The sequence below is a fragment of the Vicia villosa genome, linkage group LG4, assembly GCF_029867415.1.
Source record: "Vicia villosa cultivar HV-30 ecotype Madison, WI linkage group LG4, Vvil1.0, whole genome shotgun sequence".
Lineage (NCBI taxonomy): Eukaryota > Viridiplantae > Streptophyta > Magnoliopsida > Fabales > Fabaceae > Vicia > Vicia villosa.
In genome coordinates, this window is record NC_081183.1 from 196,722,780 (window position 1) to 196,749,696 (window position 26,917).

General features: G+C 35.9%; 4 protein-coding genes and 1 pseudogene across 4 annotated transcripts; all 5 read right to left on the bottom strand.

The window, feature by feature from the left end:
- Positions 1-3,680: 3,680 nt before the first annotated feature.
- On the bottom strand, positions 3,681-5,031 carry LOC131594227 (UPF0496 protein At1g20180-like; annotated as a pseudogene).
- Positions 5,032-8,825: 3,794 nt separating this feature from the next.
- LOC131594229 (uncharacterized) lies at positions 8,826-9,603 on the bottom strand. Its single transcript, XM_058866310.1, has 2 exons — positions 9,276-9,603; positions 8,826-9,191 (listed from the first exon to the last, which is right to left on the bottom strand). Exons 1-2 carry the CDS (start codon positions 9,459-9,461, stop codon positions 8,919-8,921), a joined length of 459 nt encoding a protein of 152 aa, XP_058722293.1. The 5' UTR covers positions 9,462-9,603; the 3' UTR covers positions 8,826-8,918.
- A 3,484-nt stretch (positions 9,604-13,087) lies between these two features.
- Positions 13,088-15,147, bottom strand: LOC131596692 (peroxidase 64-like). The gene is made up of 4 exons (XM_058869421.1): positions 14,851-15,147; positions 14,583-14,771; positions 14,223-14,385; positions 13,088-14,146 (listed from the first exon to the last, which is right to left on the bottom strand). The coding sequence occupies exons 1-4, from the start codon at positions 15,055-15,057 to the stop codon at positions 13,749-13,751; spliced, it is 957 nt and encodes a 318-aa protein (XP_058725404.1). The 5' UTR covers positions 15,058-15,147; the 3' UTR covers positions 13,088-13,748.
- A 2,305-nt stretch (positions 15,148-17,452) lies between these two features.
- On the bottom strand, positions 17,453-19,217 carry LOC131596693 (expansin-A11). The gene is made up of 3 exons (XM_058869422.1): positions 18,778-19,217; positions 18,203-18,524; positions 17,453-18,077 (listed from the first exon to the last, which is right to left on the bottom strand). The coding sequence occupies exons 1-3, from the start codon at positions 18,914-18,916 to the stop codon at positions 17,771-17,773; spliced, it is 768 nt and encodes a 255-aa protein (XP_058725405.1). The 5' UTR covers positions 18,917-19,217; the 3' UTR covers positions 17,453-17,770.
- Positions 19,218-21,623: 2,406 nt separating this feature from the next.
- LOC131596691 (probable 26S proteasome non-ATPase regulatory subunit 3) lies at positions 21,624-25,787 on the bottom strand. Its single transcript, XM_058869420.1, has 8 exons — positions 25,547-25,787; positions 25,261-25,451; positions 24,856-24,996; positions 24,626-24,762; positions 24,426-24,480; positions 24,241-24,351; positions 23,776-24,015; positions 21,624-22,294 (listed from the first exon to the last, which is right to left on the bottom strand). Exons 1-8 carry the CDS (start codon positions 25,623-25,625, stop codon positions 21,779-21,781), a joined length of 1,470 nt encoding a protein of 489 aa, XP_058725403.1. The 5' UTR covers positions 25,626-25,787; the 3' UTR covers positions 21,624-21,778.
- Between the last annotated feature and the right edge of the window lie 1,130 nt (positions 25,788-26,917).

The following is a 26,917-nucleotide window of genomic DNA, read 5'->3' on the forward strand; positions in this document are numbered from 1 at the left end:
ACTCATCTAACATCTCTAATAACATATTTAATAACAAAATTATATTTTGTATTGAAAATTTTATTGATCGAAATGTTTTTACGGGTACCAGACATTTTTCTATACATTCAATTATTATTATTTTATGGGTATCACTATCAGATATTTTTCTATACATTCAATTTTTTTTATGGGTACCAGACATTTTTCTATACATTCAATTATTATTTTTTCATGGGTACCAGACATTTTTATATATTCAATTATTATTTTGTCATGGGTACCAGACATTTTTCTATACATTCAATTATTATTTTTTTACGGGTACCAGAAATTTTTCTATACATTCAATTATTATTACTTTCATGGGTACTAGAAATTTTTATATACATTCAATTATTATTTTTTTACGGGTCCCCGACATTTTTCTATTAAAAATATAGATCTGAAACAAATGTGCGTCTCATACCAGAACCCGTGCGAACGCACGGATTTCTTACTAGTTTCATATAAAAAGGGATTCTAATTAAAGGAGAAACACATTGCGATTAGCCCATATGCACTAAGTTTTTGTAATAAGGAAACATACAATGCATTTCAAAAAATTGTAAAATTCACGTGGACTGTGTCAGGTGTGTTGATGGGCTCTTCAAACGTTCTTATGAGTCTGTGTTTCGTTGCAGAACCAGAAATAAAGAGAATTGTGGAAATTGCGACGGAGCGAGGTTTTCAAATCACTACAGTAATATGGCACAATGGATCGAAAGTTAAAATTACGACACTTCTTGAACCAAAGGCGTTAATCTTGAAACGGCGTCGTTACTCTCCGATGCAAAGGATCAAGGGGGAGTACCTACATGATTAGCACTCTAATGCCCAAGTTAGTTTAACGTTCAAGATAGTAGTAGTGAAAGTGAGAATTAGAGATTGTGTAAATCCTTTGTAAATGTATTTATACATTAGATAAATGGGCCTCGTGTTATTCGGGCTTTGGCCACCGCCAATCATAAGTCTATGAGCCATTGGCCGACACATAAAAGTTGCTTCGAAAACTCAACTAGCACTCAGAATGCCAGTGGTTGTGTCGACCCTTGAGAATGGTTGTTCAGGTGTCAGCTGACATGTGCTGCTTTGGTTTTGCCAAATAGTAATGGAGAGCATGAGTATTAAATTTAGTCCCGTCAATGCAATGTTTCGTTGCTTCCTTTTAACGTGTTACCTGAAAAAGGTACGAGATGGCGTGACATAACTTAGTGTGCACTTGAGTACACTTGAGTTTGGTTGTGTTCCCAAGATGAAATCTAACCGTTGATCTATACTTGCTTCTTGCTTTCAATCTGATCTGCTCGATTTCCTTTTCCTATATATTGATAGAGAGAGAGAGAGAGAGGGAAACCTTTTTTACCTTCCTTTAGACTGAGTTTTCCTTGTCTCCTTGAATCTTTTCCGCTTCTTTGAGAGTGTTTTCTTTCCAAGGGTAACTATCGTTACACATTGAAAGCTTTAACACTTCAGAGCTTCAAATTTCAGTCTTCTCTCTACTTTATCACCTTTGACCTTACATTTTGAGGTACCTTACTTTACTTCAACTCTTCATTATAGTATTTTACTATATTTTCTCTACTATGAACGATAACCCTATTACCATTGAGATTGATTCCGAGGGTAGTGTTTCTTTATCTTCAGAAAGGAGAATGGAGTCTGACTTGAATTCTGTCCCTTCTATTAGTAGGAATTTTAAACTGGAAGCCATCCTCTTGAGTGATGATTCGGAAATGGAAAAGACGTCTGAAGAATCTCATTCATACGAGCATTCTTCTAGGGATTATTTTGAGACTCTCGTTTGAGTAAAGTCAGACATGGGTGATAACTTTGTGAATAAATCAATGTCTAATCTTATTTTGATACAAAAATAGAAGCTGACTCTCAAAGGAGAGAACACGTTGATAGCTTTGTCAAAACATATCGGAGAGTGATTGGTCATGAATCTAGGAACGTGGAAATTGCTCGTCATGTGGAGTGCTAGGGAAGTCCGATGTTTTATCCTGGCTGGTTGAAACCACTGTCTGGCTGCAAAGTGGTTGAGACTCTTTCTATCTTGAAGAGTGGTGAGGCTATAAAAAAAGTTGGCATCACAGTTGGCAATTTCTCAGATTAGTCGATTCTCTGAGTAGGCATGTAGGAAAGGGTATGCTACTATTTTGAGGACTGTTCGGTTCCTTTATATGAATGCCTCTTTGCAGGGCTACGTATACGCTTGCCCTTCTCCGATTTTGAGGTGGCCATCATGGACTATTTAAAGATCGTCCCCTCGTAACTTCATCTTGGAGCTTAGGCTTTTATGAAGGTGTTCCAACTATGTGCTAAATATAAATCTTGAAAGCATTTCTTAAGGCTCTATTTTGTTTTTTTCTGCGATTCTTACTTCTTAGAATAATACCCGAGACTAGGGATTAGTCTCCCTTCACCCCTATGTACCTTGATTTAGCTATTTCACCACTGAATGGGGGTAATTTCCTAGAACGTTTCATACTGGTGAAACATGTTACTTCTAGAACACATTTTTTTCTGTCTTTGTCCTTGGTGGAATGTGTCTCTTCTTGCAGAAACAGTTTTGAGAAGTATTGGTCTAGAGTGCATTTTCACTGATCTTACCATTCCGAACTAACTTCTCTATCCCCAAGGTAGTAAAAATGAAAGAGGATTTATACGCCTGGTATCAGGGGCTCGAATATGAAGAAGGATTTAATCTTGGCGAAGTACTTTCTTTTTGGCAAATGAAAAGACAAATAAATACTTACACAATTATTAGTGCATATGATCATTCTGAGAGACAAAAATTCTTTGGTGACGATGGGATCTGGGGCATCTTTTTTTTTTTAATGTTACCTGTGTCTTGCAGATAATATGAATCAGTTTAATAAGGCTCGTGCGCATGCCATGAATCAAGGTCTTACGATCGACCTGTCTGTCCGAATGCTGGTGGCTCCTATTGTTTCTTCTACTTCTCCTCCGATGGTACATATGTCTATTGTAGCGACAGCTCCGATGATAGTTATGACTACTCTCACGGGCACAACTCATGAGGAGGAAGAGTTGACTGCTGTGGCAACTGATTTTTCTATTCATGAGCCTTCGCCGTCCCTCTCTTCTGTCAAGAGAACTTGGGGTGGTAGCCCGTTGACTCTATTGAAGAAGGTTCTTCCAAACGGACTTTCTTGTCAGAGGGTGCCGAACATGAGGCTCTTACTCCTTCCCAATTCCAAATTTCATCCTCCAAGATAACCACATCTTTGCTAATGGCAAGTTGTGTATTATGTGATTGCTGCAACCAATATTAAGGTACCAAGTTTGAGAATTTGAAGCCTCAAAAACAGTTGCAACTATAAGCATAACTGTATCTGAGTCCAAACCAAGGTCCTCTTAAGCTATCTTGGTTTCTTCTTCACCATTCTTAGACTTATTTCCTTTTCCTAACACCCACTAATCTGCATAGAGTTCCAGCTTCTCACATATTAAGTGAACATATATATTTAGAGAGAAGAATATGGAAATGAATAAAATAATATATATTAAGTGATCAAAGATTAAGTAATTGTGTTATTGATACAAAAGAGCTATATATTTAGTCATGATCAACAGTTACTTGCACATCAAATAACTGTTTTTACAAAGTTTTTAAAGTTGGAAATTTAGTATAACTAACAGACTATAAGTTAGTTATTCATAACAAATTAACTACTAAACTCTAATATACTGGTAGCTTGAATTAATCTCAACAATCACTAGAATCTAGTATGACAAAGAATTCAAATTGATGTTGTAGGGCATAGAAGAAATAAAAGAATTAAACAAAAACGATTTAAAACAAATCAAAATCACAACTTCCAATTGCTCCAAAAACCTACTCTCATGATCACTAAAATCATTCATAACCTGCTTCAATATTTCACATTTACTTCTAACATTCTTCACACAAACATCAGCAACCATTTTCCTATGTTCCACCTCATCATTCACCCTCTTCACATCCTACTCATAGTATCCAAATCATTGATCATTATAAATACCCCTTTCGCAGCAGCATCAAGTTGTTCACATAGTCTTTCATAACTAGAGCTTCTTCTGATCCTAATTTTGGTTCTCTTTATGAACAAACCAACTAAACCTCCAACAATACTTGGTGCAGCCACTAATCCAACAACACTATGCAAAGAAACAATTAATAAAGCAATAAGAATAGCAGCATGTGAAGTAGCAAGAGCGATTCCTCCAACTTTCTTGCAAGCACTAATCAATGTTAGTCTTCTTTTGATTTTCTTTCTCTTTGATGTTAGTTTACCAAGAAGTTCAATGAACTTATCATGAAGGTCATGAAACTGCATTGTAGTAGTAACAACAGACAAAGGTTTGTTTTGTAATTTTAACGAAAATGAAGCAAGTTTTTTGTGATATTTTCGTGTAGTACTGTTTGTTTGTTCATTGGTGCTATCATTGAAATCATTAACAACTCGTGTGATTCTTGTATAAGAAAGTCTTGTTGAGTGGATTCCTTGAAGGATTGTGTCACAACAAAGACATGCTTCTAAGCTAGCTTCGAAATAGTCAACTAGAAGTTGATGAACCTTAAACTTTCTTGTCATGTTGGTTATGATTTCTTGTGGAGGTTCGAGCAAAGAGTCGGTGAGATTCATGCATATAGGAGGAAGAGGAGAAGGAGAAGATGTTGAACAAGATGAAGAGAGGCTTCTTGTGTTCCCGAATTGCACTTGAGCTTTGTTGCATATTTCAATGAAAGACTTAGTTCTAAATGTTTGGAGATATTCTTCATTTACGTTTGGCTTCCTACACAAGCTTTCTTCCTCATCGCATTCTCTTTGTGATCTACCAGCTGTTGAATAATTTGAACAAAATATTAGAAGGAAAGTGAGAATTGAGATGTAGAGAATGGACATATATGTATAAACTGACCTGATATTCGAAGAGAAGAAAGCCACCTAGTGCATGTCATGTTGAAAAATATTGATCCAAGACAGAAAATAGTTGTAAAGAATTGTATATGCTTAGACTTAGAAGAAGGAATTGTCTGAAATATATATATAGACAGAGAGAGGAAAGAGATAGAGAAAGTGGTCGGTGTATACGTGTTGTGTGGTTGTAGCTTAGGGGGAAAGAGAGTAAATCCAGTTGGCAGTTACTATGACCACAAAAATTGGATATGTAACTTTACACGCACGTTAGTGTCTCTGAGACGTTGTGTTTTTCCACGTAGACACCACCAGGAAAGGAAGCTCCTCCGTCAAGCTCAGTATACATACAAAAGATAAAATTTAAGTATTTAATTTGCATCTTATCAATAATTATTCGGCAAAATACCCTTTTTCGTCCCTTAACTTTCACTCGGGGTCCATTTTGGTCCCACAATTTTTAAAAAGTTCACATAACTCCCTTATCTTTTAAAATGGTGCCACGTTTATCCTTCCGTTTGGTTCCGTTAGTTGTCTCATTATTTTATCATAAACGTGGCATTTTAAGAGTGCTGATGTGTCAACTACAGTATTATAGGGTTATTTTCTCAGTTCCACTAAGTACCATTTTCCAGAATACTTCACTTCTCTTGTCCATAGAAGACGAAAAGCTCGAAGAAACTCTGAGTACCCTTCTCGACTGTGCATTGCAATCTGAAGGAATAGCGAGGTTTGACACCACTGAATCACAACAGGTATGTCATTTAGGGTTCGTATTTATGTATCGTATCTAGGTTTCGTTTTTAGGGTTCTCTTTTAGGGTTCGTGTTTAGGGTCCGCTTTTAGGGTTCGTAAATCAGGGATTGTTAATTTAGGGTTTGTTTGTTCTGATTTTGGGTTATTAAAGCACGAATTTTATTTAGGGTTTGCTTTGCTTCAGGTGTAATGGACGAGTTTCTGAATTTAACCATTCACCATAGTGGTGGATTCGTTGATATTAACAATGGTTCGTATGAAGGAGGAGAAGTTGCAAAGTTGAGAATAGATGCAGATACGTGGGGTTATTTTGAATTTGTTGGTGTTCTTAAGGAATTAGGTTATAGAGAGTTTGAGAGAATTTGGTACAAAGATCCTACTGAAGGCATGCTTGAATTAGTTGATGATAAAGGAGCCTTAGATATAGCTGATCTTTATAGGGTGCACTTAAAGGTTGAGATATATATTCAACACACAGTAGCTCAGCCAGAATTTTCTGATATTCCTATTGAAGCAGAAGAGTTAATGTCAAAAATTAATGAGGAATTTGCTGGTCTGGAGGGAGATAATGTTGTGAGTGCAGAAGATAATGTTGTGATGGCAGAAGATAATGTTGTGAGGGATGAAGAGACTATTGTGAGTGAAGACTGCACTGCTGTGAGGGATGGAGAGAACATTGTAAGGGAAGAGACTATTGTGAGGGAAGAGGTACATACTGTGAGGGATGAAGAGACTATTGTGAGGGAAGAGGTACATACTGTGAGGGATGAGGACAATGTGGGTGAGGTGAATGATGGGTCTACTACTGATAGTGGAGATGATAGTGCTGATGAAAATTATGAGAGTGCTATGGAAGTGGGATTTGATGATTCATCTGATGGCTTTGATGAGTTAGAGGAAGAAGATTTGGATGATCTTCTTGAAGATCTGGAGGGGGAACAAAGCAAACAACAGTTGGATAAAGATGGTTTGGAAGAGGAAATAGCAAATGATAGTGAGGAACTTGAAAGTGGCTGTGATAGTGAAGAAGGTGATGTTAAACATAAGAGTTACCCAATGTTTAATGTGAAGAAGGACATGGCAGATTATAAGTGGGAAGTAGGAGTCTACTTTAGGTCTAAGGATGATTTCAAGGAAGCTATAACATCATATGCTGTGCAAAGTGGAAGAAATTTGAGGTTTACAAAGAATGACAAAGTGAGGGTGAGGGTTAAATGCAAGGATGGGTGTCAATGGGAAGCATATTGTGCTAAATTGCCAAATGAAGAAACATGGCAACTAAGGAAATTGGTTGACAAGCATGAGTGCAGTAGAGAATATAATGTGAAAATGTTGACCACTAAATGGCTGAGCAAGAGAATGCTGAAAGATGCTATCTGGAAAGCTGCAAGGTCAACCTATGTACAAGCTTGGGAGAGAGAAATGAGGTCTATGAGACTTATTAGTGATGAGGCATATTTACATATGATGAAGACATCTCCAAGATTCTGGAGTAAATCACACTTTAAGGTAACTTGCTATTACTTGCTATTACTTGTTTGATAAGATGTATATGTTTGATAATAAGAAACTGTTCATATGCTGTGTTTAGGTAACTAACAAATGTGATACTCTACTCAATAACATGTCTGAGTCATTCAATAGTGTGATCCTTGAGTCAAGGACCAAGCCTTTAGTAACAATGCTGGAAGAGATCAGGACCTATTTTATGGAGAGATGGGCTAAGAATAGGATGCGGTTTGAGAATTTACCTGATGATGCAGTGCTGCCAAACATTAGAAAACAAGTGGAGAAAACAAGTACATACACCAACTCATGGATTGTAAGGTATAAACAAGTGTGTTCTCTTGTATTTAATTAATTATGCATGAGCTGTAATGTGATTCTTGGTTATTCTTTTGTGTAGGATGTCTGATGAACATATTTTTGAAGTTAAGCATGTGCAAGATCCAGCTGAGATGTTCACTGTGAACTTGAAGGACCACATATGTTCATGTAGGAGGTGGGAGTTGTCTGGTTTGCCATGTGTTCATGCATTGTCATGTATGAAGAGTAGGAACTTTAGATTTGAAGATTTCATTCCAGAGTACTATAGGAAGAGTAGGTACATTGCTGTCTACAAACCAGTTATATATCCTGTGAATGGTTCTAACCTATGGGCAAGGACACAATACCCAGATGTGCATCCTCCTAAGTTCAGAAAAATGCCTGGCAGACCAAAGAAGAAGAGGAATCTTGAACAAGGAGAGCTTGATGGTACTGACAGAAAACTAAGGAGGACAGGACTGATTGTGAAATGCAGTAGATGCAAAAAGTCAGGGCACAACAAAGCTACATGTAAGGTGACAGGGCCTGCACAGCCAACTACAGGACAAACATCTCAACAAACTCCTCAAGGGCCTGCACAACCAAGTACTCAACAAACATCACAAGTAACAACTTCACAGCCAGCTACTCAACAAGTTAGTGCACAGCCAGCTACTCAACAAAGTCAACCAGCTTCTCAGACATCCAGAACAAGACAAAGTCCTGCAAAAAAGGCAACAACAAGCAAGGCAAAAAAGCTGGGTGTGAGAAGGCCACAAACTCCTTGGGTACCACCAGGACCAACCACAAGACTAGGTGCATCAAAAATTGGGCCAACAACTAGGAGGACAACACCAACAAAGAGAGCCTCAATCAAGAAGAATGTCTAGCACTGTAGATTTTATATTAGTTATTTAGCACTTTTGGAACTTATTAACAATTATGGTTTTATGTAATTTGTCTGGTAATTTGTCTGGTTTTATGCACTTTTGTAATGTTTGGAATCCTAACTGGTGTATTATAAGTACTCTGCAAGTCTAATGTATCTTTTGAACCTCTATGGCATGGCTTGTTTAATGTGATGCTCTGTTCTGGTTGCATTATAAGCATTTTGTTGTGATACTCTGTTTTCAAAATTACAACACTAAACTGAACTAGTACATAATTCTGAACTGGTACATAATTGTACATAATTGATACATAACTGAACACAGTATGGCAACTAATGCTTTCAATTTGTTCATAAAACTGGTACATAACTGGTTATAATTGGTTCATAACACTGGTGCATAATTGATACACAATTGATACATAATTGAACACAAGATAATGCTTTCAATTTGAAGATTAAACCTGGTACATAACTGGTTCATATAACTGGTACACAATACTATTTCACTAACATAAAACCTAATCCTTAATAAAACAGGTTACAAACAAAATTATGATAATCATCAAGCTACAGCATTTTCCATATTTCATCATCTTCTTCAATTGACTCTGTATGTGTTCAGTCTCTTTCTTTATTTCTTCAGTTGACAATCTAATTTTGACAAACTCCTCTTGTATGTGTTCAATATTCCTTCCAAGCTTCTCCAACCTAACCATCATGATTTGCCCATTGTGTTCTTCAGATTCTTCGCAGAACCACTCGAAAAACCCACACCCGGGATGATCAGGCCCCTACATGTCACACACCCTCATGTTCAATTTCATAAATCTAATAAACCAACACTATAAACTAACACTCTGTGAAAAATAACGTACCTTAAAATGAGGACACCCCCAAAATTGTCTTCCAAAACTCTTAGTGGTCTTTGCCCTTCTTAGAATGGCCTTATCTCCACAGTAGCAAACTTGTTTCCATGGCAGTTCCGACTTCGTACCAAGCTGAGAGATGAAACTTTCATGGCTTCCTTGTAACATAGTTGACGAAGAAGTGGACGATTTCATTGTTACGGATTTCTGGAAAACCCTAGCAGCCCGCAAATTATTCTCACGATGGTGATTATTCCACAAACCCTAGCCCCCAAATTGATAAGAATTCGTTTTCCAGAAGTAACATTCCTTTTAATGAAGGAGAAGAAGATCCAGGTCATACGCCACGCTGGCAAATCTAAACGGACGTTTCAATGAAATAGACGGAAAGGATAAACCTGACACCATTTTAAAAGATAAGGGAGTTATGTGAACTTTTTAAAAATTGTGGGACCAAAATGGACCCCGAGTGAAAGTTAAAGGACGAAAAAGGGTATTTTGCCTAATTATTCAAATGTCATGTTTCTTGCGTTATTATTATGGAGTAATTGATAACGAAAGTGCTTGTGTTGTGTGTAAGATGTATATGAGCAACAACAAATGGTACTACTAAAGAAATGTCTTAAGGTAGTAGGGTCGAGGTACTATTTCCATTCGATAGATATCTGATTGTCACGTCGGTTTCCTTAATCATTGTATATGTTTCTTTTTTTTTTTTACAATGGAGGGCCTAGGCCCAAAAACAAAAGAAATTACAAAGGAATACTCCTAGAAACAACTTCAGTTCTACTGTCTCTCTCCACAAGATGAAGCATCCAAGAAGGTAACTCATTATAAAAAATGATGTCACCTTTTAATTTCTTACCCTCCATGGCAAGAAGGTTAGCACAACTGTTAGCCTCCCTATATATGTGATGGATCTCCACACTGGCAAGATGATTCATCAATTTGATAATTTTATTTATTAAATAGGCAATGGATCTATTAAAAGGAGTATAAGGAATACTCCACCCGATTACAAAGCGGAAAGCCACTACGTCCTAAAACAAAGGAGAGGTAGGGTATTCCACACATAAAAGTTACTAGAATCTAAAAGATTACAAAAGGAGCACATCCACTTCCACGCATTAAGGACTATTTCTGACAAACACTCATTGAAGTTGAAAGACCCTCCCTTAAAGATGATGGCATTCGCTTCAACCACAGACCCCACACCGTAGCCAACCAAATGACCGCAATTGTTGTCCTTTTTTATCTAAACTTTTCACCTTTTCGCAAGAGGAGAAAAAACCTTCAAACTCCCCCAAATTTATTTCCTCAAAGTTTTCGATCCAATTGTAAACCTTCCTCCAAATTCTTCCCGATATCGAGTAAAGACCATAAAGATGCGCTAAAGATTCCACCTCTGACAAACAAAACAACAATATAAATCATTTGAATTCAACAAAATACTCCTCTTGAATAATTGATCCTTAGTAGGCATCCTATTGAGCAAGATTCTCCAACCAAAAGTTTGTAATTTTGAAGGGACTTTAATTTTCCATAAATAGTTTATAGCTTTCACCACATCCACGGAAATAGGAGAAACCGGAGAATTTGCATTAAAGTGCTCAAAGCAAGACTTAACCGTAAAATTTCCATTAGATCCCTTCGACCACTCGTAGCTATCCTCAATGTTATTCTCCAAAACCAACTCGTGCATTAGATCCTCGAACTCAAGCTGTAAACCGGGCTGCATAGCTTCTGCATTTTCGAGAATAGCCGCAAAATTCCAAGCCCAGCCGTGATTGGACCAGGAACCACCTTCCCATAGCCATAGTTTTGCTATTGCCTCTCTTAATGCAATCCACTGCTTTCCTGGAATCAGTTACAATTTCAACTCTATTGAAACCAAGATCAACAACCATTTTAATACCAATGTAGATGCCCCACATTTCAGCCAGTACTGCAGGATCCAATACATTTGACAAAGCCTCCTAACCAATCACCTTGAGCATTCTTAAGAATTCCTCCACAGCCAGATAAGCCGCTGCTGTCACGGGCTCATCAACATAACAGTCCCGCAACGCATGCATGGCCGTATCACTAGCAGCTCCACACAGCCATCACTACCAAAACCGGAGACATGATTAGTAAGCAAACGGTCATGTTTAAGAATCCACACAAAGGTCCTAACTCTCTCAGGCACCTTTAGATTCCAGATTCTACTCCACTCCTTGCAATTAGCACCCTCACCAATACGCTCCAGGTTCCTATAAATCTGACTGATAGAGAAATTTCCTTCTTCATCAGTAGCAATCACAAGCTCATCATCACCATTATCAGTCATTGGAGGGCTTGACATGGCATAGTGATGCTTTTCTTATATGTTTTTGTATTAAATATTGATGTATTTTCTTTTACCATGAATATATTCTTTTAAGTATATTTCTCATTTTTTAATTAAGTATTGAATGCACAAAATAAAAATTTATTGTTAATTAATATGTTTTTGAATGATGTTTTCCATCTTTGAATATAGTATTGGATGCACAAAATCACGATTTATTGTTTATTAGTATGTTTCTAAATCAAGTTTTTGATTCCATTTATAAAAATAAAAAAAAAAAATAATGTATACAAGTTCTCAAAAGATAAAATATAATACACGGTTAGTATTCTCCTTTTTGTTTATATTATTTAATAGACATTTTGGTGCAACATCGGGGGAGGGTCGAGTTCGGGAGTATTGTTAATTTCTGGGACATTCCTTTGAGCAACACACCTTTGTGGGAGGTAAATAGGTATCTCTTTGTTGGTGCAACATCAGGGGAGGGTCGAGTTCGGGAGCATTGTTAATTTCCGGGACATTCCTTTGAGCAACACACCTTTGTGGGAGGTAATAGGTGAGTGGGTTCTCCCACTTATATATGCTCAAGTCACCACACACATTTCCAATGTGGGACTATTATCCACACTCACACTTGATTCTCAACACTCCCCCTCAAGTGTGAGTCTTACACAATGCTCCCCCTCATGTGGAAGCTCCTCTTCCCCACATACACTTGTATCCGTTGACTTCAACTACATGTATCCGTTGACTTTCAACTACAAGTTTTAGCCGGTCCCTTTTTCTTGAACCAAAGGCTCATGATACCATTGTTAGCGCAACATCAACATCGGGGGAGGGTCGAGTTCGGGAGCATTGTTAATTTCCGGGACATTCCTTTGAGGAACACACCTTTGTGGGAGAGACACCACTTCTCCACCTAAAACCTTAAGGTGAAAGGTGAGTGGGATCTCCCACTTATATATGCTCAAGTCACCACACACATTTCCAATGTGGGACTATTATCCACACTCACACTTGATTCTCAACACTCTTTTCATAAAAGTATCCTCATGGGCATGCTTCTAAATCCATTTGTCTCTATTTATGAAAAAATTGACACCTAGGAATAGAGATAAGGGCCCCTCAACAACAAGAACTCTAAGAAAGAAGGATCTCCTCCATTTGTATTAGATTAACTGATATTCCTTGTCAAAGTAAACAGTTTCACATTGTTAGTTTATTACAACAATTTATAGTTATTACTTTAGATCATTTAAAATAAAAGTAAAAAATGATTTAAATTTTGATGGTTATGATCAATTGACTATGTAAGAAATTTTTACACTTTCAATCAAGGCATATCAATTAAATCTCCTTTCTCTTTCTTGTTCTTCTCATTCTCTTATTATCTTCTTCATGTGTTTTCTTGTTTTTTATTTTTCAATACTATATTTTGTTTATTGTATTACATTTTTCTTGAATCATGCTTTAAATCAATATCATGATGAAAAAATGTGACGAAACTGGAGACGACTCTAGCAATTGATGAAGGTCGACAATAAACTCACTCAGTGGACCTTCTTCCTAATCTCTGAATCTCTCCCCCATAAAAAACTATTTTGTATGCTTTTAAATCTGATCAATACTTAACTTTTAGAAGGCGCCTTGTAAAAGAGAGGGTGTATGACGGAATAGAATTTAGAACAGAATTTATCAACACTACTCTACCTCCCATCGAGGGGTGTCTCCTCTTCCCAGTGGAGAGTCTTCTCTTCAAATAATCAATCACATCCGTCCACATTGACAGTTTCCTAGGACTATTCCCATCTTCATGCCAAGGAACTTAAAAGGCAAGGACCTCTCTTGCAAGAAAGAAAAGTAGTGTTACATTCATAACCTCATCCTAGATGTGAATACCGAAATATAACTTTTGTAAAAACTTACCTTTACTCCTGAAACCAATTCGAACCCTTTAAGGATTGCATACTCTCCACAAGGTGTTTGTAAAATTGTAAGAGAGAAAAAATAGAAATTCATCATATAAAAAAGTGAATTTATATATTTTGATTGAAGATTAAATGGATCATAAATACAACATGACATGCTATGGAACAGACTATGGAGTTTTTTCTACTCCATCCATTTAACATTAATTAGAATGCATAAAGTGATCATCTAATGACATTACATTGGAGTCTGATTTCGTGTCCACCATTGGTGATGCTACTCATTTTAATCATAGATTTAACAAAAGCTCTTTCAAATTCAATTTGGGAATCAGCATATTTGGAAACCAATGCTTTAGTGGTTGGATGAGAGAGTAAAGCTTGATCAGAAGAGAGTATACTTTTTCCTCCAACTAGTAGTTTGTAGTAAGCATTATCAAAATATGTTGCACTTGAATCCAATGGGGACCCTGCATTTTTCACCTTGTTTCCAATGTGACATTTGCTTTGGAGGGTTTTTGCAAATGATGGGTTCAAAGATGGGTCAATGCCTTGTTTGGGGCTGAATCTATGGATTCTATTTTGGAAGGATGAACAATGCGCAAATCCTAGGGTGTGACCTCCTGCATATTTTGTACACTTGTTAGACGCTTGGTTAATCTTGTAAGAAAAATGTTGTTGATTCGGTTGAAGAATTACCAGAGAGGGCAACAAGATCTTGTAAAGAAAGTCCTCTTTGAGAGAAGCTTTGTTGTAATTGAGAGATGTTGAAAGTGGGAGCTGGTAATTGTCTTGTTTCAATAGCCTTTGAGATTCTACCATCCTTTCTTCCTTTAGGTACTTCCCAACTTGGCCCTCCAGACTAAGTTACACATTTTAATACACAAAGTCATAATTCATATACTAAAAAAAGTTAGAAGCACAACAATGATATTATAGTACATTCTCAGGTTTATTGAATTTGTCTCCGTATAGATCAGATACATTAATTGTTTAATGAATCTGGAAAAAAATATTTGCTTATAATAGGGAGCAAAGTAGTATTTGTGAGTGACTAACCAGAGTGACAGCATCCCTAGCAGCAAGAGCCAAAATATCAGAACAAGAAACAACACCAGGACAAATGGCTTCCAATGCTTTCTTAGCATTCTCAATTACATAAAAAGCATGCAATGATATGTTTGGTGGCCCATCTTTTTCTGCTTTGTTCTTTCCCTTTGATTCCAAGAGAATAGACCCATCACACCCCTTCATAAATTACCAACCAAGTTTACTAGTAGTATATGATGTGATTCATATTAATGGCTAGAAAAAGTAGCTTACTTACCCTTATGAAGCAATCATGAAAATGCATGCGAAGCAAAGCAGATGGAACTGTTTTGTCATTCATGGTTGCTTTGTGTACGGCACCAGCTACAATGGAGTCTACATGAGGGCATGTATGCTCATAGTAATCCACACTTAGATCACTTGCTACACAGGTTAAGGACACCATCATCATCATGATCATCACAATGCCAATAGCTGATGCCATGTTTCAAATCTAAATTATAAGAAAAAAATAAATAAACTTAAGTAATCTGTTTATGATATGATTTGTGAGAAACAGTAACGATAGTGGTATTTATAGGGTAGGTGACGATGACATATATGAAACATGGAGTTGTTAAATCACTTGCAAGTATGTGTAGTTGTTAAGCATATTTGGTTATCTACTACCCAATTAGTGGAGTGATGAGTTCAAGTATCTTTCTTTTAAATAAACAAAGTTGCATTTGATATAATCTTATATGGATTAGGACCAAATGACACCAATGTATCAAATTTAATATTATGACACCTCTAATAAATTTTTATCGTGTATCCGTATAACAAAATCAACTGTTGGATTGAAAGCTAGCTATTAGTATTATATAGATAATGTCTATAAAATTTAACATCAATCGAAAATCATTTGACTTATCAATGAGATGCATACAAATTACCGTCTTACGAAAGTTCATCAAAACAGATAATTTTAATCTGTCTCTTTAACATGTCAAATAATTTCTAATTCTTATTAAATTTTATAGACACTATCTATATCTAGTAGTTTCTAATACAACGGTAAATTTTATTATACGGATATGAATCAAAGAATTATGGAAGGTGTCATAATATTAAATTTGACACCTTGGTGTCATGTGATCCTAACATATGTTGATATTAAAAGGTGACTTCGATCTCCGTTACGACGGCACATAATAGACTTGCATGGTTAGCACTCCAACGTCCATGTCAGTTCAAGATTCGAGATGAGTATAGTGAAATTGGAGATCAGAGATTGTGTACCTTCATAATATGTGAACTATTTTTTATATATTGAGTAGAGTAAAGCGGGCTTAAGGTGGAATGAGCCTCTGTCAATTGGATCTTTGTCCAGTCCAGAATAGTTGTCCCCTTTACCGGGCATTGAAGAAACTGAGGGAAAACTTAAGTATCATTGATCGGCCTCTATGTAGTAGTATAATAAGATGAGATTGAACTGAATCGCTTAGGGTCGATTTTTTAGAGAAGTAATGGAAAACAAGTACATTTAATGCAGTCCCATCGATAATTTGTTCATCGGCATCTTTGACATATATTAACTCTCCAATTTATCTCAAATTTCCTTCGGAGTTGTCAGGTTCAGGATATGATACATCACCTTATTTGAAACACATAGATGAATCAATATTTCAGTCTTTTCCTTCACCTTTATTGAGTGAGTGGATCCTTAACCCTCATTTGCCATAATCCAAGTTTACTCGTCCCGTTGAACTTTATTACTTCGAATTTCACATTAGGATTAATCATCATTTGATACCAATTGTTAGAACAACAATCAGTATGAAAGATTAAAAATAAACGAAAGTAAAAGACAATGGACACAGTCAATCTTTGTTAACGTAGTTCGGCCAATGGTCTCTAACTCTGCGACTAAAGAGCAACTATAATTCCCTTTATTTTTATCTTATGAATTAATTAGGAATTCAATGTTACAAGCCAAATATATAATATTAGGGTTTACCTAAATCTAATTCTCAGTTTCCCTCAACAAATAGTTATCTCTACGCATAATTATCTCAACAATGAATTATACTCAACGACGACCTATAATTATCTCAACAATATGAATTATACTCGATAGTTTTATAGACAATTTTTCAATTTACACAATTGTTAAGTTTTTTTCTCAATAGTTTTATTGTCAATTTTTCAATTTACACAATTGTTAAGTTTTTTTTATTTGGATGGAATTTGAAGAGAACAAAATACAAATAATTATTGTTGCAGGATCATCTAAATTTGATATTTATTTAATTAAAACTATAACCATCCATTGATTTTGATATGCTAAGTGTTTAGAAAGAGAGAAATTGCAAATGTCACCATCTTGCAAATATGGCTTTGCGATATACTAGTTATTTCAATAACCATTGTGGCATATGAATATGTTTTTAGTATTGTTGTTCGAGTTTTAACCAAGTACACAAGCACTATATGAAGGATGATATCCACTTCAAGCTCTCATTGATATGTATTTGATTTTGTAGATAAGATGTTTAATTCTACAACAAATATTTAAAAGTGAATACATAATTTAAGATTGTATGCCTATTTGATGTCTCACTTGCTTATTTCTAATTTGTTTTTGTGTTGTGACGGATGAATGGAATAGTTGAGGACTTGACATGGCATAGTGATGCTTTTCTTGGCATATTGATGCAACTTGTAGTGATGTTCTTCTTTAATCATTATTATCATTTCATCAAAATATTATTCGCCATTTTGTAACATGGTGACTTCTTTTTTTTCTCAATTTCAAATGTTTGATAGAGATAACAGACAGTGCAAAATTAAAAACCAACAAGTTAACAACACTAGATAAATCGAAAATTTTCCAATCATAAAATTCAACTAGAAGGATAATACTGGAGGAAATAAAAAGGACAATAATAGAACTACTCATATTACAATATTACATTTTGTAGTCTAAACTTGAAAAATGCTTACTAGTTTCTACATGCTTGAGAAAACTTCCAAATAATAAAGTGATGATTTCTTATAAGAATGAATAACAAATCCATGCAAGCCAGAGAGGTATGGCGGGCTGCTCCAGTAATAAAATGAAAAAGCACGCCTCAGCATTAAGATGATTTCTTCGAATTATCTTGCGATAATGATGATAATAATGCGATAATTAACCTTGTTTTTAAAAAGGTTAATTAGAACTGGACCTTACTGGAGAATGTTTGGCCAAATTCCCAATTGGAAGGAACAATGTTGTCGAAAGTTCTGGTTACACCATCAGTGGTTTTGACCTGGAATGACAAAGATTGCCCATTCAAATAAGAGTTGGATTGCCAATTTGCACCCCAATTCCTTGACATTGCCATCCAACCTGTTTTCGATCCTTTAATCGAAACCGATTCTATTGATCCAGCACCACCCAGATTGCTAATCAACACTAATTCAAAGTAGTCTCTTCCATTCACACTGAATCTTACTCCTCCATGCTTTTTGCAAGGTACCCTGCTCAAAAATAAATTAGCATTTTAATTTTCAAATCAATTCAGTTGGTAGTTTTACAGAGACATCAGGCGCGCAGATTCTATCATTATGTACAATGTATAGTACAAGATCATTAAAATTCTAACCTTTGGAATAAGACAGGGATGATTCCTCCTCTGTAGATACCAATTTTTTGCCAAGCAGGTTGAGCCATATCAAAATGCTTGAGAGGAGGATTGCACCATCCACCGTCGTCATTGGGTAGATCATAATTAGGAGGACAGAAATTTGTGGCGGTTACGGTAATAGATCTTCCTTTTATGCACCATTTTGGGTCGGTAAGAAAATCACAAATGATTTTGTAGCATTGTCCACATGAAGCACCATCATTAAACAAAGCAGTACTTAATGCAGCGGTTCTTGTCCCGTATCCGGTTGAATACAGATCTCCGTAGCCACAAGCTCCTCCTACATTACACACATAAAAAAATCGAACCATAGCTAACTTGTAACTAACTACCGTAAACAATGTTCAATGAAATAGTACATGTTTGTGATCACAACAGATTTGTTAGAATCACGGTGATTTTGGACAAACTACAGGCTCACCGTGATTCTAACCGATCAACTGTGACATCAAACATGCGATAGCCATACAGTGACATGACTTAGATTGTGAAATCTATAAAATTAGAAATAGAATGATGAAAAGGTGGCTTACCCATAGTGCCTGAGGCATCACTGCCCCCATAAAAAGTGGCATGACCTTTGGTCCATGCAGAAGGTGAAAAGGCATAGGAAACTTTTGTGAGACAACATAATCCAATGAGAGAAACCAAAATTAATAAAAGTTTGGTCATTTTGGATTGTTGAATGTTGAAAACCCCAAGTGAAGAATTGTAGAAGGAAACAATAGAAATACAATGGAAGTTGTATTTACAATATTGTCATTTTCAAGTAGTAAGGTTTGTGTTTAAATAAGGATTAGAGTGACTAAGGTAAAGGATGGGACATGTGAGGTACTGTAAGATGAGATGGCTAAGAAATGATTATTTTTATGAAATTGATTGAATTTATTGTGTGCAAGTGCATAAGGTTTGAGGGTTATTCAATAATTCCCATGTTCTCTTAGGACTTTGTCTTACAATCCACATGCTCATTCCAACGTAAGAGGCGTGAATGAATCAAATCCCACAACTCCATTTGGTCTCTATATTCTTTTCTCCTCCTCCTTATTTTCCTCATTCAAGATCACAATGTTTACTCAATACTAATTCTTAAAATTAAAACCTTAAAAAACTAATTATTAAATCTTATTATCTCTATTGAACTCTTAAAACAATTCTTAAAAATATTAAAAAACTAATTAATAAATCTTATTATCTCTATTAAACTCTTCAAACAAATTAAGTAATAATTTTATTTATTTATTTTGTTGTTAATTATTATTTATTTTATATTATGAGTTTTTGATATTCACATCAGAATTGGTGTGGTACAATTTTGGTCCTATATGGATCTGTTGTGAATAAAAGGACAGAGAATAGTTTTGTGAAATGGAACAAGAGGCATAGATTGTCACATGGAAATGCATGGCAATGTCGTTTTTGATAAGTTACATCCACATGTCTCATAATACCTATATACATTGTCAGTTGTCTCTTAGCAAGCAACTCTTAAATAATCACCGATGAAATTTATTCAATAATGAATGATCCAACAATAATATAGATTCATCCACGTCACTAGTTCACCAAATTGAACACTTAAAATTCATTCTTAACCCTATACATAACTTGATTGAATTAATTTATATGAAGTTTTGAACGTATTTATAATCTATATAAAAACAATTTATATTTATATCATTTTAATAAAAATAACTTGGGCACTTGCACTTTAAACTTTAAATAAAATGTGTATAAATCCAAAGAATGTATAAGCTCTAGGCCATTATAGTACCTCGCATGTTTACCGTGGGCATTAATAAGGGAATTGTTTTTTTCACTTGCTCCCCAACCCTATTGAAAAATCAAAATTAGTTCTAGAATTTAGAAATGTATCTTTAAACGTATCTTATTTATATTCATTTCTGAGTTAGGCCCTAAGACTGATAAAAAAAATATGGAAATGTATCTTCGTATAATTTACGGAGATACATCTCCGAACACTTTTTTAACCAAATACACGCCAGAGTTTCTTCTACTTCTTCGATTCTTAAAATACTCTCTCAACTCACTCACAAATTCTCAAAACATATACACTTCCAGGCGTACCCTAATCATCGTTAGATGCATCATTTGGTCGACATAGCCTTTTACTCTGATGGTTGGCTTGTGATCCACATTTGCCTGAGTACATCATGCAGCAGTTCGGTTACATGCAATTTGTTCTAAAAAACCCTTCCAATTCTGCACCCTCCGTTATGGCACACAACTATTAAATGCCATGTATGATGATATCTTTAATCATCTGGTACTGGATGAGGCACGAGATACCCTAACTCCTAATGACTAGAGTGTTGTATACGGTTACATTCAGTGATATTTCACGGTGTCACATTCTTATATGACACTGGATGTTCCGGGAGATTCACCTAAATCAGCTCATCAAAATATACTAGAGGAGAGGCAGGTTAGGACAAATCATGGTATTGGTGTGTTGCCTAGATCTCGATGTATCATCGATATTGTGCGGGCGTGTATAAACAAATGAGTCTTTGCGAAAGGCTCTGAAGCGAGGGATATTGTAGAAGTCCTCCTTAAGGAGGCACGTACGGCATGATGCAGCGTAGGAGAACATGGGGGTCTGGGTCCGACATATGTGGTAGTATTATTAATTGTATTTTATTTTGACTTCATGATGGATTCTGAATTAATTCATTTGTATATGTCATTGGATTCTGAATTAATTCATTTATATATGTCATTTTCATATTATTTGAAAAGTGTATGGTTTAACTTATGTAAAATTTAATATGGTAGTATAGTTAAAACATATTGTCAGTTACATTAATGTATCTCTAAAATAAAGTCAAAATTTACTGTCGGATTTGAATATAAAAAATGCATCTTCGTATTCTGTCTGGACTGAATACGCAGATGTTTCTCCGAGTCAATTTAACTCAAAATGAATGTCTCATGTCTCAGTCAGAAATACATGAAATGCATATATATGGTGAATCCGAAAGTTCATCTCTGAACTAAATTTTGAGGAAAAATAAAGTTAGACTCACTTTAGAGCATGTTTTGGTACGAAAAGGGTGCATTCGAAAATACATTTCCAAAATCTCAAGAGCATTTTCGAATTTTGTTAAGAGTGTTTTTCCATCACTAGGGTGGGATAAGTAATTTCCATTAACATACTCATACCTGATACCCATAACAATTTAAACCCCTTGATACCCAACAAGTACTGAAATTTTCTTTTTGGCTGGTGAGTAAATTCTTATTCGAATCAAATTTTAAAACTAAAACATTGATATGGTCTTCAAATATGCGATTAAGTTTTTCAGTACCTAAAAGATTATTTTCCAAATAAAAGGACACAAACCATAGCTAACAATGGTTGGAAACAAACAGTGAATATTATCTTCCATCCAAAAGGTAAATCCGCATTACAAAAAGGTGTTGTTTAATGGAAGTTCTCCACAGTATAAATATGAGCAAAGGTAGCATATGGAGATCCTGACAGTAATTGTTAAGATAAGAAGAATATAATCATCAGAAGTCGTCGTCATCATCTTCCTCTTCAATATGCTTTGCCAGTTCTTGCTCTTGTTGCTGCCTTTCTCTGCGCTTCTCGGCTATTTCCTTTTCCTTATGTGTGTTTTTTGGAAAACGCAGTGCTTGAACGGCCTCATTGTGCATGTTAAGACAGAAGGCAATCCGAGAATTAAAGGCTAACTGAGGCTCATTTGTAGAGTAAATATCTCCAGTTTCCTTGGACAACATCCATTTATTAGCATGATCCAATGTCGCATCAATTGCTCCATCACGGATAGCCTTTGATATAATGCTTTCCGCATCAGCAATGGGATCTGCAGAGGTCAACCTCAACTTCTGAGCTACATCAGCCAGCGAGATGCGAGAATATGATATACTGATGTTGCGCAAACCAGTCCTAATGACATTGTGACGCAATCGAACAATCAAATTATTGGTTCCATCTGTCTTGAAAGTGGTAGCATACTTGTCTGCAACATTTCTAAACAGCTCTAAATCACCAATCCTGACAGCCTGAAATTACCACAAAGAAGCACCACGATAAATAATATAGTATGGTAATTAAAAACTTAATTATTTTGGAAGAGACCTCAAAATCCAATCCAATGAAAAACAACTAAGATTTAGAAACTGAAAATAAATAACTTACAAACTGTGTTTTAGTGATTAAGCACCAAAACTAAAAGCCAAAACATAGAAAGCAGATACACAAATACTTACGAGTATATGAAGTAGCTGCATAAATAGAGTCATAGGTTCTCAACAGCTGAGTTAAACTATACTTTAAGAAACAAATGACATGGTGTTTAAGTCATAGGGTCATTTATTTAACGCTCTAGTCAACCTTATTTGTGTAAAATTTATGCTTGTCATTAGTTTCTTTCATGTTTCACAATAAATCAGTCAGATTTTCTCAATTCAAAGTTTTGTTCAGATTTTTTTTTTTTTGTGGGGGTGGGGGGATAGCAGGCCAGAAACCACTCTGGACCGGGAACTGCTCTGCTCTGCTATCCCGCTATTTATCCTATAGCAGCCGCTATAGTATTCCGTACCGCTAAGGCTCTTCCCATAGCGGCAAGCCTACGCTCCTCTATAACGGGATAGCGCCGCTATTGACTACTCTGTTGCCTAGAACATTCAGTCCCTGTAGTTTCAGCATATTCTGAATAAGTCAACAAGATTTGGGCTCAGAAAATTAAATTTCTTCCTAATTGAATACTTTCATAAATCTATGGGAGTATGTGTAAGTTTACAAATGGCACATATTCTGGTAAGGCCAAATGACAAAGGAACTGAACAACTGAGTTTCTTTTGACAGCACAAGACATTTGCTTACATCAAACGGAGTGTTAAACCAAAATACTGTAAATCATGATGAGCCATTCAAGCTGCTAAATGAACTCCCACATAAACTGCCAAGCAACTCGGATGAATTTTAAAATGTATGCATACGTCCTTATTCCTTATTGCAGGCTTTACTTTCAGCTGAGCAAGACTATGGCTTCTCTTTCAATGAAATATAGCTGAAAGCAGCACCTAAACTTGGTTCACAACTTATCTATTTAGGTCAATGTTTTGGATATAGAACATTTGTGTATGAGTTCATTGCCAATAGAGAGAAAAATAATGCTTGGGAGTTTCATCACCAAAGAGATGATAAAGCAGAGATAAAGAGTTGTTCATAGGATAGAAACTAGAATAGTGGCAAGGGCACCGCCACCGGTAATTAGAAATAGTAGGGTGCCTGTGTTGAAAAACTTAGCCACACAAGCCCAGTCATGGCGGCTGATATTTCAACTGCCATGTCATAATTTTTAGAGTTATAAAATAGGATTAAAGCAGCTACCTATCTGGAAGAAAAAAAATAACTGTAGGATCTACATAATAATAGATGAAACTAAAGAACCACATTTATAATAAAACCAATAAACTAAGTAGTTCAATTTAATTATGGACCTTAATATAATTAAGCATGGTTGATAATGTAGACTTACATTAGTAAGTTCAAAGTAAGGCCTCAAAGCTTTCTCCATTCCTTTCTGAACAAAGATAGTTCTCTCTGGAATTTCTCCCAACAGTAAACGAACTATAATGGCCCACTTGTTACACTGAATTCGAAAACCTTGTGCTGCAACTGGTGCTTTACGAGCAGCCTGCAGGAGAGATTCTTTTGCATCGGTATATTCCAACTGAATGGTCCGAATTTTCCCAAGGTAGAAGAGATAGCGACAGAACTAAAACAGAAAGCAACAAACGTAGACATGTCAAGAAAAGATGATTAAAAAGTAGATTTTCAACAACAATTAATTAGACCAGATAAAAAACTAATGTTGAATCATCGAGAAAGTTAACACAAGAGCTTCGTCTCAAACAGTCCTCAGACTGTAACAGCCAGTAGAGAAGGTGGAAACTTCATTCATCAGAGAAAAAAATTCCTTGCACATAAAATAACTGAATACCTGCTGGTTTGAATGAGCCTCAAATCGTGGAGCCTTAGACCTCAGCTTCTCTGCCTGATCATATAGGTTGTAGTGGAGGTAGTTACGAAGTAACAGATTAAGAAGTGTTTCCTGCATTACATCACCAGGTAAGTACATGACCCATAAACTTCATAAAAGGAACCACAAAGCAATTCAAAACCAACCTGACCAAGTTCATCATGGCGCAGGGTAGCAATCCTGTGCAACTGAAAGAGGTTTCTGAAAATAAACATGGCATTTGATTAGAAATATGTCAAACTCTATTCAATTGAAAATCTCACTAACTGTTGTATCGAACAAATATGTATGCGCATGTGTCTGAATTCATTTGTTTTAAAAGTACATAGACAAACATCTAACTTACCCACGAATTTCAGCAAGATCTCCAGTAAGCTCATAGCTATACGAGTAATAAAAGTAGAGTCTTGAGGCTATAACATCTACAGTTCTCCTATTCAAGTTCTTGAGCCGATCAATGCTAGCTGAGGAACAAGCTTTGGCCTAAAACGAACAATTAGAGTAACCCCAGCATATAGTCAACCATCAGTTGTCAATTAACATTATAACATATTTGATAACAGTATCTATTCTAACCTCTTCATATCGTTTCTGATCAATAAGAAAAAGAAGCACAAGGAAGTAACAGTAGATTTCTAGCTCAGGCAACAAGTGTTTGGCTGGGGTTTGAATAGCGGCAGATGTTGCAGAATCCACTTCCATCTCATGATCATCATCCTATACAACCAACAAAAAAGAATATCGCTTGAAGACCAAACCATAAACTATAAATAAAAATGGCTCTATTAAAAGGCAGTGAATGACACATGCAATTAATTATAAAGTATAAAATAGAGTAAAAATGTATCTCAATTCTAAAGTAGCATTTTCAATATGAACTATGGCCCTGTTTGTATAAACAACTTAATTAAGTATAGCATAAGCGCATATCATGTAAGATAAGCTCAAATAATTCAATTTAAATCAGATAAAACGGATTACCTTGGGAAGATAAGAAGTTAACCTAGAATGAGAGTCAGAAGCAGTAGGAAGAACGTGATCGATGAACGATGAGAGAACCGGAGCAGTGAGTTTGGACCTCAAAGCAATTGTAAGGCGCACCGCACGAGAAATTCTGCGAACTTCCTTAGAGTTCGAACCAGTTTCAATGATTGATGCTATTTCCTTCAAATCTGATAGGTCGAAATCCAAGAACGAAAACGAATTTTAGGTTAAACAAAAGTAGAGATGGAATCGATGAAAAAGTGGTTTTGAGTAAAGTACTTACGATGCAATGTGGAAGGAATAGCTGTTGAAATGGAGTGAGAAGGTGTTGGGTGATCTTTCATCTCTTCGTCTTGAGTCATCTTCTTCTTCGGAAACTTCAAGTGCTATGGAAGATGCGAGAATTTGAGATTGAGTTTGAGTTGACAAACCCTAACACGGTGGAGTGAGGGATACGAAGACGGTGGATGGGGAAATCACAGCGTCTTTTTTCAAACAAAGACTAAACTTGGAACTACAAACAGCAATTACAACAGCCCCACCACTCAATGGGCTTTTTCACTAATTAATGGGCTGTGTCTCTTTTTAATTTCGGGGAATTTCTTTTTTAAACCCCTTAACTATCTTAGGGGTCTCTCGCGAAATACCAATTCTATTCTCTGAATTTGGAGATGTATTTTCGAACGCACCACATTTTATTTATTAGGGATTTATTCACAGATGCATCTCCGAAACACTGTTTTTCAAAATCAATGGTGTTTCGGAGATGCATCTCCGAATTAGGGTATATAATTTAAACTCACAACAAAAACTCCCCATTCTTCATTCTGTCTCTTTTCAAACTTAAACCCTCAAACACCTTAAAATCCCAAAATCTTTACTTTCAAAATTTATTTCAGCTGATTTCTAATCATTTCCGCTAATTGCAACTCATAACTCCTTATTTCAAGACATTTCAACAACTTGCAAATCTCCAAATTTGAGTAAGTTTCTCCTAATCTCTTGTTCTACTTTGTATGTATATAATAAGTTGTTTAGAATCATTTAAACTAATTAGGTTGAAGTATAACATGTAAAATGTGGTTGTTTTGGTGTAAAAATTGGATTTTTGGGGGACTTGGCTTGAAGTTCTGAAAATGGCAATCGCAGGTGGTTTCGGAAGTGCATAACTGAAAACACTTCTAAGTAATTTCGGAGATGGACTTCCGAAATTATGCATGAGTTGTTTTTTTCAAACATGTTGTTATTCCTTCCCTTTAAGTACTGATTATTATTTTTTCCAAAAAAATGGTTAAGAACCCGAACAGAATTAGACTTGGCAGGACAATCTAAACTGCTTCAGCTCGGCGTGAGAGAGCTGAACAGGCTACGAGGGGTCGAGAACATGGTGGGTACCGTGGGACAGAGTGGAGGGAACATCCATTTCTGCTCCTAGGAGTCGTCTTTCACTTGCGTCCTCATCTAGGGATAATGAGGAGGCACACGAGGAGGTTCATGTTCCGACACCCGAGGAGGGACGTGTTCTGGAACACGTGCAGGTTAACTCGAGGTATCCAAAAGGGTCCTCTGACACCTCCCTCTTATATTACTTTGATTATGTCACTCGACATATGTATCCACTATACAAGTATATTTGTTGTTACACTTTTACATT